We start from the raw sequence: 18,160 nt of genomic DNA, 5'->3' as shown, positions 1-18,160 counted from the left end.
TCTGGTCATGTTTGGGAAAAACACAGAACTTATTTATGAGCTTTGGGCTAGCAGCACTGATGCCCATCCATCCCATTTGCCACCAGAACTCCACATCCCTAACAATGCCATTCCTGCCATCCTTCCCTCTTTCAATCCTGCTATGACATGAACCACCATCTTTTTCATAAAATTGAACGTGCTTAATTTTAACTAACTCCCATTGACTCTCTAGCACTTCAGTTGCGGAAATATGATTTTATCTCATTTTTGTTGATGCATCCTGCTTTACCATAATTATTTAACAACAGAACTACCTTTCCTTTGCTAGAGGGTGCTGGTAGGACCAGCCCATCTTTCTCAAAGTGGAGTCCATCTACAGGTACAGTGCTTCAGTTTTTGTTCACCTTTACCATGGCTGTATTCCTCCATCTCCTGGCTCATGCATGTTCACTGCAACCCCACACCAACAGTCAACTCAGTTCACTTCAGAAGCCCTTGGCACTGCCACACCACAACCCATGCTGACTAGCCTCATATGAAGCTGAATTCTGATTCACCCCTCTTAAATTAAACTCACTGTTAGTTTTTCAGTGCTCTTACAGCAACCATGTTTGCTTCTACAATAATTGATTACTATTACTTACAGTCACCGCACATTAAAAGCTGTGCTAAGCTGGAATGTGGGAGTTCATGGACATCACATTACCACATTTCATACCCACCTCCATTGGTAAACAATGCCAATATAATCCTTGCATACTACTTCAATAACTCTCCTGCAAGGAATACTCTCCTCCAGCTGTCTCTTCTTTCTTTCCCCTTTTTCATACATCTTAACATCCTTAGTCACGACTGAACTTCATACGACTGTTTAAATTATTTTTCTAAGATCACAAATTTTTTTCTAAAGTGACAGGTTTTCCTCAGACTGATATCTTATCTTATGATTATCTTCTTCTTCATTCTTAATTTACTAGGCACATGTAATGTTGATATTACATATTCTACAGTGTCCTCCCACTGCAATTTCCACCTTTTCAATACTACCTTTTTCTACTGGCATACTTTATCCTTACATACTTGTTGTGTCTGCTTTTAGTTCCTCATGATTTTCTGTTTTCCTTAATTCTACTCAGTTTAATTTACTTACTACATTTATATGAGTAGCTTAACATATCACTGTTGCTTGTGGTGTCACTGTCCGTGACACACCTGCCACATTACCTGAATGCTCCACATTTTCCACTCTCTGCCTTATACACTGATACAGAGAATTAATTTATTTACCATGTGTTTTCTTTTATTCACTATCACAATAATATGTCTTGTTACTGATCTCTGCTTCTGTTTCATGTCATACTTCAGCAGTGCTTTCCTTGTGTTATCTGATTGTCATCTCATTTACCAGAAAGATCACACTCATTATTACTCTTTGAGTACTCTTTTCCTCAATAATTTGTTCCTTTATCTTCCTTGTGTTCATGCAAGTCACTTCACGACACTCAACTTGGCTCATTGTGGAAGCCTTTGGCACTGCCATCCCACAACCCATGCTGGATTTCCTCATATCAAGCTGAATTCTGATTCACCCCACTTAAATTAAACTTGTTTTAACTTGATTTTCATTGCTCATATAGCAACTATGTTTGGTTCTACAGTAATTGATTACTCTTATTTACTGGCACTACATATCAAAAGTCACACTAGCTAGATAATGGGCATTCATGCTTATCAAATTGCCACATTTCATGCCGTGTTTTCCCATGATTCTCCCTGAAAATTCTGTCTCCTGTGAGAAGATGGAGGAAGCCACATAAGTCTGGTCACATCAAATTGCTATCATAATACTTCCTACACACAGTAGTTAACAGTAGAGCTGCCAGAATTTTTGAGCCCCCTAAACTCCACTATAGGAACAAAAATGTTCCGTCTTTAGTCAATGCATTTACAACTTGTTCATAGACTTTTTATTTCAGGGAATGAGTTTTTCTCTAACAAATAATCATTCTAATGGTCTGTTATTTTGTTTTAATGCTAAACACCAACTACAGTCAAACTAGGCACTTAACAACTTTTTTAATACTTTCATGCAACAAAATAAAAACTGAATACCTTCTAAAACCTTCCACAGGAGCATTTTCCATAGTGACTCAATGAAAATAATATTTTATGTATGAAAAATAATGTGATCAGTTGACTACATTTATTTTTTGACCATTTAATTCTTTTGATTTAGGACCAAAAACTGTAGTGTTCATGTAGTTAGCAAAGAAAAATTATTTGTGTATTAATTCCAATGAACAGAATACAAAACAATTTCTAGAGATGTAAGTTGTACTACGTGGCTCAGGCTGAAGGTCAGTCACCGACAATTGCACTGGGATGTTCTTACATGGACAGAGTCTTTGAGGCTATGGTTGGTGGTGATAGTAGGTTGCTCAGGGATGGATAAAGTCTGAAGTCTGTAAGAACATAGGTGGTGATGAGCACAGGGTGCTCGAGAATGTATAAAGTCTGAAGTAAGTGAGACCATAGGCAGCAGTGAATGAATGGTACTCAAGGATAGATAGACCATGGACACTCTGGCAATGGTAGCACTGTTTTGCATCAATGCCTCTGGAAATGAGGTTGGCACCACATAGTACCATGGTGGCTGCTGGAGGTTTGGTTGAAAACAACCCAGCATTTTGTGTTGATGACTGACTGTTTTTGTTTGATCTGGAAAAGTAGTGCCATTAACAGACCAGAGCTTTGGCAATCCATGGCACACAACTGTATTGTTGGTGGCTCTGTTACAGATAGTAGCCTGGGGATATAGCATCCCTCCCCGAAGGCAGAGATGGTGAAGGCATCTCAGAGATGGTGTTATAGCTAACGGGAGGAGGCACCCCAGGGTTAGGCAAACAGCCCTAGGATGGGTGCTTGCTTGGTACAGGCCTGAACCCAGGGGGTGTTGGCCAGAGGCAGACAGCCTGGATCAGCTGTAAGATATGCATTTGGCTCAGATGAAAACTGATAGGAGGAAATGTGAAGACGAAAGAGTTGTCATCATCCTGAATACTTAACTAGCCACTGTACCTGGTGACAGATGTGAAGTTGTCATCTTGGAAGTTGATCTGGCTGCTGAAAGTAACAACAGAGGTGTAACCCATGTAGCCAATCTTTGTGTCAAAATTTCCAGGAATGCATAATGTGAGGGCCAGGGAAGTCTTGCTTATGGCCTGAGGAGGATGTCCAGATAGGCAACAACTGCAGCCCTGCACAATACAAGAGGCCCATGTGGTGGTACATGGCACTGGCTTGAAGGGTTTTGGAGAGGCAACCAAGCAGGGGTGGCACAGAGTGTGGATTGTTGGGAAGTGTGTTGTGTCTTATGATATTTCCTGTTGGGAAATAGTACAGAAACATTAGGCAACTGGCCCTTCCAAGAGAAAGGACAATGGGCTTGTATGAGGCTAGCAGAATTGCTGTGGCTGGCGGAGCAAAGGGACTGGTGCTGACTGCATTGGTGCTTGTGGCACTGGTGGTGGTGGTGGTGCTGGTGGTGGTACTGGAAGGGCCAGTGTCAGATACACCAGTGATGGATGTGCCTATGGTGGAGGTTCCAGTGACAAAGGTGCCAGTGTATTTGTAAGGATTAGGGATAGACAGGGGACCAAGGAGTAGCATGGAGGAATATACTGGCTGCAGCAGCATGAACAGTGTCACAGCAGACTATGAGTTGGTCCTGTAAATGAACGTAGGACAGGATAGCAACGTCTGCACCAGGGTTGAGGATCTGAAGAATGCTATAGGTAGGAGCACCTAAGTAGTCAAGGAGAAAAGTTCATTATGAGTGCCACTATGAATAGGAGAGGCTCTTGTGCACTATCCTAACCGCGCTTTGATTCCATCTCTTCATTGAATCTCTGAGGTAGCCATAGTAAAGTCATCACCACAGGGGCAAAGGCACTGTCTGGGTGAGTAAACTTAGAAGTTTGGAGTCATGTTGAAGGCCCTGTAAGCAAAGCACGAGCTGTGCTGGTGCTGCATTTGGAAGCTGTGCTGTCATAATGCAAGGGAACAGTGCACATAGAGAGTACACGCATATCGGCAACTCTACAAGCTCCAACCTGATCAGAATAACTGGAATGAATTGTAGCACCAGCAATTTGACATTATAGTTCATTCATTCATCACAAGGAAATAATAGACAGTAAATCTGCATGCTGCATCAACAATAAAATATCACTGTACAGTTTAATGCTATTCATACTTATCACAGTGAAATTGAATCCCATAAATTAGAAAGAAAGCTGCTGCTCTGAAAAATGCAGCTACCTTCTCATTTATGTTATGTAGCTGCTTTTTATCTGATATTTGTAGCTATTTACTTGATTACAATGGTATTTTTAGAGAAAATATTTACCTTCATCTGTAAATACTGAGACCTATTTGCATTACATTACTATTTGTCATACAGAAGTACAATGAACGTGCTCTGTGTCATGCTACTATAACAACAAAACACTATACGTTCACATTAACTGCTTGGTATGTTTTTCGGTTACTTCTTATCTGATGGCTATGATTTTCTCCACAGAAATAAATGTAAATACATTGAGGTTACAAATTTCAATATTGATCAATACTGACAAGTGACTGGACAGTAGCTACTTCATGGCAGTAACCTGTCCATATTTTCTTTTCGGCACAGTTGTAAAATGTAGAGACCATTCTGGTTTCATAGTTATGAAGACATGCCAATTATAATTTGCAATGTCTGCAAGAAATGCATAGGCTTTTTCATGCAGTAGAGCATGTCCATGACTGACATGTCAGCACGCAATATGATCAGTAGGTATAGCATCCTGCTTGTTTCTATGTGGTCAAAACAACATTAAGATGTAAGAGTTTAAATGGCATAGTTGAGGAATATCATTTACTTTACAAAGCAGCTGTACACATTTTTGGTGTTTATTCTTTAGAGAAAGAAGAGATTTTTTTCAATGTGTATGTCCTAACAACCTTTAAGAACTCATATATGAGAAATTTGATATGTACTTATGAAATTGTTCTCAAATAGACAAAAGTGTTTTATAGGCAAACTATATCAGTTTTGTGTCTGAGAAAATCTGTAAATGGTTTATACATCCTTAGACAGTTCTAAAACACACACACACACACACACACACACACACACACACACACACACACACACACACACACATGTGTGCTCACACAAATGCAACTCACACTTGCACGACTGCAGTCTCTGGCAACGGAAGCCACACTGCAAGCAACAGCACCAGTGCATGATAGGAGTGGTGACTGGGTGTGGGAAGGAAGCGGCTGGAGCAGGGTGGGCAAGCAATAGTAAGGTACGAGTGGCGGACAGTGAAGTGCTGCTGGGGAGTGCACATGGACAGGGTGAGAAGAGGGCAGGGCAGCTCTGTGCAGTTGGGAGGTTAGATGGCAGGCAGAGGAGAGGTGGGGAAGGGGGATGTGTTGTGGAAAAGGAGAGAAGTTAAAATACTGGGTGTGATGATGGAATGAGGACTGTGTAGTAGTGGAATGGGAACAGGGAAGGGAATGGATGAGTGAGGACAAAGACTAACAAAGGTTGAGGCTAGGAGGGTTATGGGAACATAGGGAAAGTTCCCACCTGTGCCATTTGGAAAAGCTTGTGTAGGCGGAAAGGGTCCAAATGGCACAGGCTGTGAAGCAATCATTGAAATGAAGGATGTCATGTTTGGCAGCATGCTCAGCAACAGGGTGGTCCACTTGTTTCTTGGCCACAGTCTGTCAGTGGCCATTCATGCAGACAGACAGCTTGTTGGTTGTCATGCCCACATAGAATGCAGAACTGTGGTTGCAGCTTAGCTTGTGCCTTTGATGAGATAGGTGATGTTTGTGACAGGACTGGATTAGGGGGTTGTGGGAGAATGTATGGGACAGGTCTTGCATCTAAGTCTATTACAGGGATATGAGTCATCAAGTAAGGAGTTGGGAGTGGGGTTGTGTAGGGATGGATGAGTATATTGTGTAGTCCAGGCCATGAGACTTTGGGAGGTGGTGGGAGACTGGAAAGATAAAACACAGGAAATTTGTTTTTGTACAAGGTTGGGGGGATAATTACGGTCTGTGAAGGCTTCAGTGAGACCATCAGTACATTTCAAAAGGGACCACTCGTCACTGCAGATGTGATGACCACGAGTGGCTAGGCTGTGTGGAAGGAACTTCTTGGTAGGAACAGGTGGCAGCTGTTGAAGAGGAGGTATTGCTGGTGGTTAGTGGGTTTGATATGGACAGAGGTACTGATGTAGCCATTTTTTAGGTGAGGTGGCACAAACCGGGGAGAAGTTGTTGAGGTTCTGGAGGAATGGGCATAGGGTCTCCCCACCCTTGATCCAGATTGCAAAGATGTCATCATTGAATCTGAACCAGGTGAGGGGTTTAGGATTATGAGTGTTTAGGAAGCATTCCTCTAAGTGGTTGGCATAGTATGGTGTCATGTACGTGCCCATAGCTATATCCCTGATTTGTTTGTCAGTAATGCTTTCTAAGGAACAGTAATTGTGGGTGAGGATATAACTGGTCATGGCCAAGAAATAAGTGAACTACCCTGTTGTTGAGCACGCTGCCAAACATGACAGCCTTCATCTCAATGAATGCTTCACAGCTTGTGCCAGATGGATCCTCCCGCCAACACCAGCTTTTCTGAATTGCGCAGCTGGGAACTTTCCCTGCAACCTTCATTAGTCATTATCCTCACCCATCCAGCCCCTTCCCTGTTCCATTCCAGCACTACACAGCTCTCATTTCACCATCGCACCCAGTCTTTTTACTTCTCTCCTTTTCCGCTACCCCACTCACCCTCTCCAACTCTCCCCTACCTGTTGTCTAACTTCCCGACAGCACACAGCTGCCCTACCGACCCCCCACCTGGTCCCTGCACTCACCCCAGCAGCACTTCACTATCCGTCACCCCTACCCTACTATCCCTCCCCTTCTCCACCCCAGCCTCCTCCTTACCCTCACCCAGTCACCACTAACAACATCCACTGGTGCAGCTGCTCGCAGTGTGGCTTCAGTTGCCAGAGACTGCAGTCGTGAGTGTGCGGGTTGCATTTGCATGAGAGAGAGAGAGAGAGAGAGAGAGAGAGAGAGAGATAGAGAGAGAGAGAGAGAGAGAGAGAGAGAGAGAGAGAGTACTAAACATAATTCAAATGGTTCAAATGGCTCTGAGCACTATGGGACTCAACATCTGAGGTCATCAGTCCCCTAGAACTTAGAACTACTTAAACCTAACTAACCTAAGGACATCACACACATCCATGCCCGAGGCAGGATTCGAACCTGCGACTGTTGCAGTCACGCAGTTCCGGACTGAAGTGCCTAGAACCGCACGGCCACCGCGGCCGGCCTAAACATAATTACTTCTGAGAAAGCACAAAATTGAAAAGGCTAACAAGCCTTTATATGAGTGATTCAATATGCTTTTAGTGTATAAAGCTGATTTTATTCTCAACTGTATTTCGTTGTTCAGGTTTCCATGCAATTGATTTTGGTATCACTTGATGGTGTCCTTACACGCCTGTCAGAGATAACAATTATTGACAACATTGCAGAACTACTGGTATAGTCTGTACAATTTTAATAAAGATCAGTCCCAATCTCAGTAGCTTATTTAGTTTTGATTCCAGTAAGTGGTTTCAGTCGATAGAAAATCTTCAGATCAGAGGCTCCAAATGACATGAGGAGCCACTTCACAGAGGTTTTACATAATACCTGTTGGTACCTGTTGCATTTGCTCCATATTGCCTACTGGTACCTGTCGCACTGTTCAGATGCAACATACACATAAAAGATGGTTGTAATTGACAAGCTTTGGAAGCCAGTGGCTCCTTCTTCAGGCAGAAGGGTTGAAGGGGAAGGAGGAGGAGTGAAGGAAAAGGTCTGGAGAAGTATAGGAAAAGGGATAGATTTCAGGAAAGTCACCCACAACTGCAGGTCAGGAGAGACTTACCGTATGGGATGAGAAAAAAAATCTCCCCCGATCTGTGGTTCTGGGTGACTTTCCTGAAATCTACCCCTTTCCCTAGACCTCTCCAGTCCTCTTCCTTCACCACTTTTGCTTCCCCTTCAATCCTTCTGCCTGAAGAAGGAGCCACTAGCTTCAAAAGCTTGCCAATTACACTAGTCTTTTATGTGTGTTTTCTGCTGCCACTTGGTAAGTTGATTTTTTATCTATCTAATTAAATAATGTTGTCAATAATTGATTGTTTTCGCTGTAATATTATGAAAAAGATAGATTTCTACTCACTGTAGCTATGACATGCTGAGTTCCAGATAGACACAATGAAAAGATTGTTACACATTGAGTTTTTGTACGAAGCCACCTTCCGAAATGAAAACACACTCGATCACACAAGTTGGTATACCTCACATACACACACATGATGGCTATCTCTGGCCAGAATGCAACTGTGTTGCATCAAAGGGAAGCAGCGATCTGGCATGGGGTAGGGAGGCAGGAAAGAGCAGGTTATGGATGGCAGGAGAGAAGTCAGCACTACCTGGAGGAGAGTGCAGGAACTAGATGATGGTAGGATAAGACTGCCAGGCATAGCATTGGATGGCTGTGAGGGAGGAAGGGGAGTGGGGATAGGGAACAGAAAAGGAGAGAGGCAGAGAAGGGTAAAAGGCCAGTGGATGCATTGGCAGAGAGTGGTGCACAATGAGGGTGAGGGGATAGGACAGGTGGGGTAGAAACTGTTGGGTAGTGGGTATGGGGAGGTTACCACAGTTTGAGACTGCGATAATTTAAGAAGTGGAGAATATGTTGTAAGAATAATTCCCATCTGTATAATTTAGGAAAGCTGGTGGTGGAGAAGAGCATCCAGATGGCTCAGGTTGCAAACCAGATATTGAAATAAAACATGTTATATTCAGCTGGGTTGGGGATTCACAAGATTTTTTTTGGAGGTTGAGTGAGCGATGGAACACCACTTTAGGGGTGGTAGGAAGGATATTGGGTAGGATGTTCCTCATTCCAGGACGTGATGATAGATAATTGAAGCCCTGATTAAGAATGTGATTCACTTGATCCAATCCTGGATGATACTGGCTGATAAAGGGAGCCCTGCTTTGTAACTGTTTCTTGAGGGTGGTGGGAGGCTGGGTGTGTGTGTGTGTGTGGGTACATGTTACAGAAAATCATAAGGCCTGGAGGATATTTGTGAATGGAGCTATCAGAGAGGAGGGAGTCAATGTCCATGTAGGTAGCATACCGGATTGAGGTGGACCAGGTAAAATGGCTGAGAGAGAAGGTGTTGAGGTTATGAAGGTATAAGGATAGGGTGTCTTTGTCCTGAGCCCAGATCATGAAGATATTATCAATGAACCTGAACTATATCATGGGGTTGATGTTTTGGGAGGCTAGGAAGGTTCCCTCTAGATGGCCCGTAAACAAGTTCCTATAGGAGGGTGCCATGTGGATGCCTAAGGCTATGCCATATATTTGTTTGCTTCCCTTCCCTTCAAAGGAGAGGTTGTTGGTTGTTAGGATAAAGTTAGTAAGTTGTATGAGGAATGAGGTATTGGGTTTGGAGTCTGAAGGCTGTTGTGGAAAGATACTATTCAATAGCGGCTAGACCATAGGTGTGATGGATGTTGGTGTATAGGAAAGTGGTGTCAACAGTGATGAGTAGGGATCCAAGGGATAAAGGGGTGGGGATGGCAGCTAGTCAGTGAAGGAAGTGGTAACTTTGATGTTGGAGGCTAGATCCTGATTAAGGGGTTGAAGGTGTTGGTCAGTGAGAGCCAAAATTCTTTCAGTCAGAGCACAACAAACAGCTACAATAGTGTGTACAGGATTTCTGGGTTTTTTGATTTTGGGGAGCTTGAAGATGGTGGGTGTGCAAAGTGTCACAGGTCACAGGGGTGAGGGGAGAAATGGATTCAGGGGAGAGGTTCTGGGAAGGACCGAAGGCTCTAAGCAGGGGTTGGAGATTATGTTGGGCTTCTGTTATCAGATCATTCTGGCACAGATTATATGTGTAGGAGTCAGACAATTGGCAGAGGCCTTCCACCAGACAGTCGCCCTACTTTATAATGAAAGTGTTGGAACTGTGTTTGCAGATAGGACAGTTAGTCAGGATATGTTTTGAGCCTGTGTGGCTGTCGTTTCTTCTACTGAAGAGTTAGTGTTCCTAGAAAAGGACCTGAGAAAGGATGGTGATCAATGAGTGGTTAAAAGGGAGATGGAGTGGGGTGGGAGGTATGAATGCAGGTGGATAATGTTGTGAACTGGGAGAGGCAGGGTACAATGTTAAGATTATGTTAGCTTTGGTTGGAGGGTTGATTGCAAAGAAGTGTTTCCATTGCAGGGATTGGGAGAAGAAGTGTAGGTCTTTGAAAAGTCCAACATTGTTAAATTTGGGTGTAGTGCTGAAGACCTGTGAATTGAATTGAAAATTCTGAGGGGCTCAGATTTTTGTTGGAAAGGTTGCTAACAGTGTTCTGGGATTGGTTTGGCCCTGGATTTAGGGAGTGTTAGAGGATGTGGTAAGTTGAAAAAGTCAGCTAGGCAGGATGTGGTTGCTATGAATGGTTGATGTGGAGGAACACTTTTGGGTAGGATAGGTGCTGTATAGTGGTGCCTCAAGGCATCAGGTGAATGTCATCAAGCTACATACTGCAACTTATGGAGGTGGTGTCTGGAATGCTCTTCTAGGTGCTGGAGGCCAAGGGATTCAATTTCAGAGGTATGATGTATGTAATATGGATTGCATAGTAGCAATAGGGGACAGAGGTGGTTCTGGATTGCCTGTGCCATGGAAATGTGTTTTGCAGTACCATGTTTGTGAGGAATAGGGACTTGTGGTATCTGGAAAGATGAAGGTAATTGTGAATGGTGGGGTAGGATCTAGAAAAAATATTTTTTATGGTAAGGCTGTTGGAGGGATGCCGTGGTTTAGGCATCCTTTAAGGCACAGTATGTGGGACTGAGTTTTAACCAGGAAAAGTGGTACTTCCCTGAACTGGTGCAGAAAGATGGAGCAGAGTCCATAGTGACCCAGAAGGCTTTGGGGAAGTTGGAAATGATGTAGAAAATGGGCAGATGAAGGCATTATGTGGTTGTGAGGGTAACTGGATAACAGAAAAAGATGTATAAAGTGCATACATATATGTAAATATATGCACAAATACTTAAAAATATGCACAGATATATACAAACTGCAGAAATACATAGAAATACAGAAAAATACATTTAAAAATGTGGGGAAAAAGGTTGAAACTCACAATGTATAGGAGTATGCGTGTGTTTGGATAAGGGAAGAGAGAGGAGGATTGATTAGGTCAATGCTCACAAGTTCGTGTGGCACAGGTAGGTGTGTGAAATAATGGGTGAAAATATGTAAGGATGTGGAAAGGAATGTGATCAATAGGAATAATTATAATTATTGGCAGTAATAATTTGCGGCATGAGATACTGCACCAATAATCCATCTGGTCATGTGTCTGTGTGTTGTGTGTGAATGAGGCCAGTGATACTGTGTGGCTCAGATGTCAGAGTGTATACAGTTTGGAAAGTGATGATAAAACGTAGGAAATAAGACAAAGAACAGACACTGAGTAAAGTACTACTTTAGAGAATAGTTACAGAGGAAAACATCGTAGGGTTGTGGGATGGAAGAAAAACTTTTATGCAAAATCAAACAATAGAAAGTGCAGGTTGGAATATCAACAGTGTTATGAAAAGGATAGATTGCTATGTGCTACAAATGTGATGTGATGAGTTGCAGACACACAGAATGAAAGACTATTACACAATGAGCTTTCAGTCAAAGCCTTTGACTGAAAAGGAAAAAAACAAAAACACACTTACACAGTCACACAAGCAAGTACATCTCACACATTCATGATGATTATCACCAGCCAATCCAGCCAGAATGAAATTGTGTTGTGTCATATGGAAGCAGAAGTCTGGAAAGGGGTGGGAATAGGGAGGAATAGTAGGATTCAGGTGGAGGGAGAAAAGTCAGTCCTGCCTGGTGGAGTGTGCAGGGACTAAATGGTGGCAGGACATGGCTGCCCAGTGGAATGCCTGGAGGCTATTGGGGAAGGAGATTGGGTAAAGGGCAGGGAGGGGGAAGTGGAAAAGGAGAGCAGCAGAGAAGGTGAAAAATAGTGGTGGGCATGGTGGTAGAAAGTGGTGCAAAATGAGCGTAAGGGAACACGAAGGGAGGAGATGATTAGAGATGATAGGACTATCATTATGAATCACAGTGACTACCTGGCAGAAGGCATCTGCCAATTGTCTGTGTCCTTCACTTATAAACTCTGCCAGAGTGATCTCGTCGAAGAAGTCCAACATAACACTCAGTCCCTTCTCAAAGGCTTAGGCCCTTTCCAGAAACTCTGCCCTGAATCCATTTACCTCTTCATTCCCCCCTGCACACCCACTTTCTACATCCTCCACAGAATCCACAAACCCAACAATTCTTGACGTCCTATTGTAGCTGGTTATTGTGCTCCAACTGAAAGAATTTTGGCCCCCTGTGACCATCACCTCCATCCCATTATCCAGAATCTAGCCTCCCATGTCAAAGATAGTACTTCCTTCACTGACTATTTACCATCCCCACCCCTTTACATCCTGGATCCCTATTCATCACTGTTGACACCGCTTTCCTATACACCAACATCCCTCACACCTATGGTCTTGCTACTGTTGAATAGCACCTTTCCCAACAGCCTTCAGACTCCAAACCTAATACCTCATTCCTCATACAACTTACTAACTTTGTCGTAACAACCAGCAACCTCTACTTTGAAGGAAAGTTTGCAAACAAAAACAAGGCACCACCATAGGTATCGCTGTGGCACCCTCCTATACGAACTTGTTCATGGGCCACTAGAGGAAACCTTTCTGGCCTCCCAAGGCCCCAACCCCATGATCTGGCTTAGGTTCATTGATAATATGTTCATGATCTGAACTTGGGGCCAAAACATACTATCCTTATACCTTCCACCTCCCTCTGGTATGCCACCTTCCTGGATATTGACCTCCTCCTCTCTGATGGCTCCATCCACAACTTTGTCCATATTAAAACCACTAACCCGCAACAGTATCTGCATTTTGACACCAAAAAATCCCCCCCCCCCCCCCCCCATGCTTGCTTTCAATGGCTGCTTCACAACTCGGGCTATCTGGATCCTCCCCTCCACCAGCTTTCCTGCATAGGACAGATCACTCTTTCCTGTACCACACAATTTTTGCTCTGTAAATTCTACCAGCCTCAGCTTACAGTAATGTACTGTCCCCACACCCTCCGCCTGACAGATTCCCCTTCCTCTGTCCTATCATCTAGTCCTAATTCAATCCTCTAATCCTCATTGTGCACCACTCTCTGCCAATGCAACCACCCACCTTTACCCTTTTTTTGCTTCTTTTTTCCATTCCCCATTTCCTCTTGCCCCTTCCCCTACTGCTTCCTGGCATTGTGACTGGCAGCTTAGTCATGCCACCATCTAGTCCCTGTATGCTATGCCATGCTGTGCTGATTTGTCTCTCCCCCCTTTTCCCCCACCCCCATACCCTGCTATTCCTACCCATTCCCCACTCACTCCAGATTGTTCCTTTTGCTTTATGTTATAAAGTTGCATTCTGGCTGGAGCAGCTGGAGATAATTGTCATATGTATGTGAGGTGTGCTTGCTAGTGTTAGTGTGCATGTGTTTTCCTTTCTGAAGAAAGCTTTGGCCAAAACCTCAATGTGTAACAGTCTTTTCATTGTGCCTGTCTGCATCTCAATGTGATATTTTATGGTCGTAAGTAAGTTACCCATTTACTTAATATTGTTGGTATTCCAATCTGGACTTTCCACTGTTTTATGATAACCTGTGATAGACTCTCTGCACAATAAACTTTCACAAAAGTGTATCATACTATCATGGAATCAACCTCCAGAAACATGTATCAGTATGTCAGAAGGTCTTCTGCACTGAATCAGGCAGCATAAATATGATCATATTGTGCAAAATTTTATAGATTTGATGTTGTGAAGGTGATTGAATCTAGTGAGACAACCTATACAACAAACATATAACTGTGAATCATTACTTTTACCTTGAAATAATTTAATAAAATTGTTTTGAGTGTAGAGCAAGAACTGATTGCAACCACCATCAGAACATTATCAGTGCAGACTCTTTTCCACATTTATAGATAACTGACAAAATGCTATTGGATCAGTACATTAAATTGTATATAAAGATACACTGAGGCCAGATTGAGATCCACAGGAAGAATCCAAATAAAATGTAATTCATTCATACAAGAAGTGGCTTAATGCAACCCTCAATCAACTGACTCTTGAATATTGCTCAGCATTGTGGGACTCTCACTGGGTAGAACTGATAAAGAATATCCAAAGATAAGTGATGCCTTTCTTCACATGTTCATTGGGAAAGTATAAGAGCATCATGAAGATGTCCATCAAACTCCCCTGGCAGACATTACAAGAGAGGCACCATGGTTAAAGTACATTCCAATAATAGTTAGACAACATACTACTTCCTCTCGAGTACATCATGTCAAATAACTGTGGCAGCAGAATCAGAGATATTCACTTTCAAATGGAGGCTTACCAATAGTAGTTCTTCCAGGTCACCATTCACTGTTGAAAGAGTGAAGGAAATAAATTAAATGATAATAATAAAAGGCATCTTGTCATGGTCCATGCGGCTCCCCCCGTCAGATGTTTTGAGTCCTCCCTCAAGCATGGGTGTGTGTGTTGTCCATAGCTTAAGTTAGTTTAAGTTAGATAAAGTAGTGTGTAAGCTTAGGGACTGATGATCTAAGCAGTTTGGTCCCATAATATCTTACCACAAATTCCCAACTTCTCGCAGTTCACAGGGTATTGACATAGATGTGGAAGATGGCCATCTTACTATAAAGTGTTTACATGGTTGCCTTAACTTTGTGTGGCTCCACACTGAATCTAGATATATCGCTCATGAACTATGAACCCTAGCACAGAACTGTGAGAAAATTCTGAGTAAAAAATTATTAATTCACTCACATAACAAGTGAAAATGCATTTTAAGGCCAAAAAACAGTTGACAAAAAGTTTTGACCAAGCATAATACCGTTATGATATCTCACTCTGTACTGCTTAATTTTCTTCTGTTTTGGAAATCTTCAAGGAAACCACCTTCTTGTGTGCCTTATAATGTGTCAAATCCAATTATACAATACAGCAAACATCATCATAATGGGAGCTATGATATGTAGATGGTGAGGACCTATTCAGTTTTAATCTTTTTGAGCAGAAAATGGAATTATGTCAAAACATAAACCACCACAAAAAGTTATTAAATGATAATAGCTAAATTATAGTGGACATGGGACAGCTTGCTAGTTTTAAAAGGATCTCATATTTGTAGAGCACAAGGTGACTCACTTTGAATTTGAGGGTCATAGATCAGTGTAAATAAGGCATGCCTAGAAATGAACTGTGGTGTTCAGATCAACCCTTGAATTAATAATCACTTTAAATCATTTAAATAATTGTTAATCACTTCCTTTGCTTGTAGACATTCCCTTGTAAACTCATATGCCGAACAATACTGTACCATGTCATGCCACAAATACTGTATTGCATAAGACTGTCTTTCCTTGTAGTGTTTACTTTGAAGTATATGTTTCAGCATTGGCAGATTCCCCTTGGACGACGGTTCCGTGCACTGAAGTTGTGGTTTGTTCTACGCCTGTATGGAATTCGTGGGATTCAGGACATAATCCGAAAACATTTGCAGCTGGCCAAATATTTTGAAACACTTGTCAGAGCAGATCCTCGCTTTGAGATTCCCTGCGACCAAAGTATGGGTGTTGTGTGTTTCCGTTTGAAGGTTTGTTTTTGTTATTGAACAAAAAATGAAATTAATTATACTTAAGTTAAATGTTGAAATTAATAATTTTCATATGTAGTTTAGTTTTTGAGCCAATTGTAAAACTGAGTTGAGCCTGAATGTTTATAAAGGATCAGGAAAATGAGGTGAGATTTATCATGCACATTAAGAATTTTTCTATTCGTGGAGGTACATGAGAAACTGAAATACATCAAATGCAACCATATTGGCTAGCCTTAGCAAAGCCTGAATAAATGTTATCACACACATCTGGAGGAATGTTGTGGTAAGCCAAAAACTGCTGAGAAATTTGGCACACCTACATTTACTTATTATGCTTACATATGCATACAGTGTATTATATATATTTTTAAACTATTGAGGAAGTATTTGCTATGCACTGCATAGATGAGGCATTGAGGAGCATACAGGCACATTTTAAAGTAGGCTGAAGAATATTATTCAGCTTAACAGATGAAGTTCTTCATTAGATGGAGAAATACATACACATGTTTTCATACATGCACAATTCACACAATAGTAGCAACTGTCAACTCCAGGTGCTGCGGTCTCATTGTGATGAGTAGCAGTCTTGACTGGATTGGATTGTGGACATTACATTGCATAACAAAATTAAAGGACCACCTTTTTGTAACCCTGTCATTCTCTCCCATTGTGATGCAGAAGTTTGAAATTTAGGTCAAAGGTGCTTACAATCTTCTTCTGTAATGATACAAAAGTGTGATGCTCTGCCGGCCGCAGTGGCCTCATGGTTCTAGGCACTCAGTCTCAGTTCGAATCCTGCCTCGGGCATGAATGTGTGTGATGTCCTTAGGTTTAAGTAGTTCTAAGTTCTAGGGGACTGATGACCTCATATGTTAAGTCCCATAGTGCTCAGAGCCATTTGAACCATTTGTGATGCTCTGTGTTGTTACCCTCAGGTTTGGTGACACTTCAAACAGTAAGGCATCAACATTTGTAAAAAAGAAAAACAAAAAGAGCCAGAGCTCATATGACCATGTGAGATGTAAGTTGGGCTAACAACATTACATTGACAACAGATTTCATCATGATTCTGCCCAGTGCCACTGTGGATGTGTCACACCATGAAAAGATCATCACACCTCCCCTTACCCACATTGCTACCTCTGAGGAAAACATTTTGGAAGAAACATCACTGGGCAGAATAGAGACAAAAACGTCTCAGGGTATATCATAAATGGTATGAATGAAACCATCCTTTCCCTTAGAGTATTCATTTTCACACATTCTGCAGGCAAAAATGACAAGTTTGCAGTGTGATGTGCAGTAGGATCATGTTCTTGACAACCTCTGACACTGCTGACACCTACTGGATGATTCAGCCCCTCTCTAAGGACATCACTGGTCTAAAATGCCATTAATCATGACCACACCCCTTTGGAATGTAGCATGGCTGCAATTTTTGCTCTGATGTACAAGGTGGAATGTGACCCGAAGCAGAAAAGTGTGTTTAAGCTTTGTCATTCTTCCTTTTTTCTGCCCTCATGTACCATGTACATGAGAGGGGGGATGCTGCTACATTGATACATGCTTGAATAAGATGGCAAAAAGTCCCTCTAAGACCCTCCAGTTTGACAATACCCTCAGTGCCACCTATGCACCTTTGTTGGGCACTTTAAAAAGTCTCTGTACAGGGACAACCAAGCCTTACTCACCAGTAAGATAATCAACCCTCTTGACACTAACACCTGCTGGCCCCATGCAAAATCTGTGAGTGTCACCCCGAAGGGTTGCCTATTCCACTGGTAGGTAGGGATCAGTGGATGGGTGTCTCTGTATGGAGACTCCTTTAAAGTGCCCAACAATGGTGCACAGATGGCACCAAGGTTGTTGCTGAACTGTGGAGTCTTAGAGGGACCCTTTGCCATTTTATTCATGTGTCTGTGTCAATGGTACATTCCGCATGCACATGCTGCAGGTGCAAAAAAGGGGGGCATGAAAAAGCATAAAAACAATCTTCTGCTTTGGATCACATTCATATTTCTTTGAATGGTTTTGAACACTTTCTTGTGGTTTGCACCATGTGTACCAGACCAAAAATTGTGGTCATGCTCCACTCCAAAGCAGTGAGATCACATTCAACATGGTTGCAGCCCTTTGATTTCCTTAGTTAGCTAGTTAGTTACATTTTCTGTTGATCAATGTCCAATCTTACAGTAACTGTTATGATGTGGAATGTGTCCACAAAGCTTCAGACCAGTGCAGTTATGGGAACCAAAAAATATGCTACAGGCAGA

General features: G+C 42.3%; 1 protein-coding gene across 1 annotated transcript in view; it reads left to right on the top strand.

Moving 5' to 3' along the window:
* Nucleotides 1-18,160, top strand: part of LOC124798438 (aromatic-L-amino-acid decarboxylase-like) — a 178,251-nt gene that overhangs the window by 155,895 nt on the left and 4,196 nt on the right. Inside the window, exon 11 of the mRNA XM_047261855.1 lies at nucleotides 15,681-15,881. Within this exon, the coding sequence (XP_047117811.1) occupies nucleotides 15,681-15,881 (201 nt within the window). The remainder of the gene's footprint in view (nucleotides 1-15,680; nucleotides 15,882-18,160) is intronic.

The sequence above is a fragment of the Schistocerca piceifrons genome, chromosome 5 (genome assembly GCF_021461385.2).
Source record: "Schistocerca piceifrons isolate TAMUIC-IGC-003096 chromosome 5, iqSchPice1.1, whole genome shotgun sequence".
NCBI lineage: Eukaryota > Metazoa > Arthropoda > Insecta > Orthoptera > Acrididae > Schistocerca > Schistocerca piceifrons.
The sequence above is the reverse complement of the archived record's forward strand: the minus strand, read 5'-3'. Positions and strand labels throughout refer to the sequence as shown.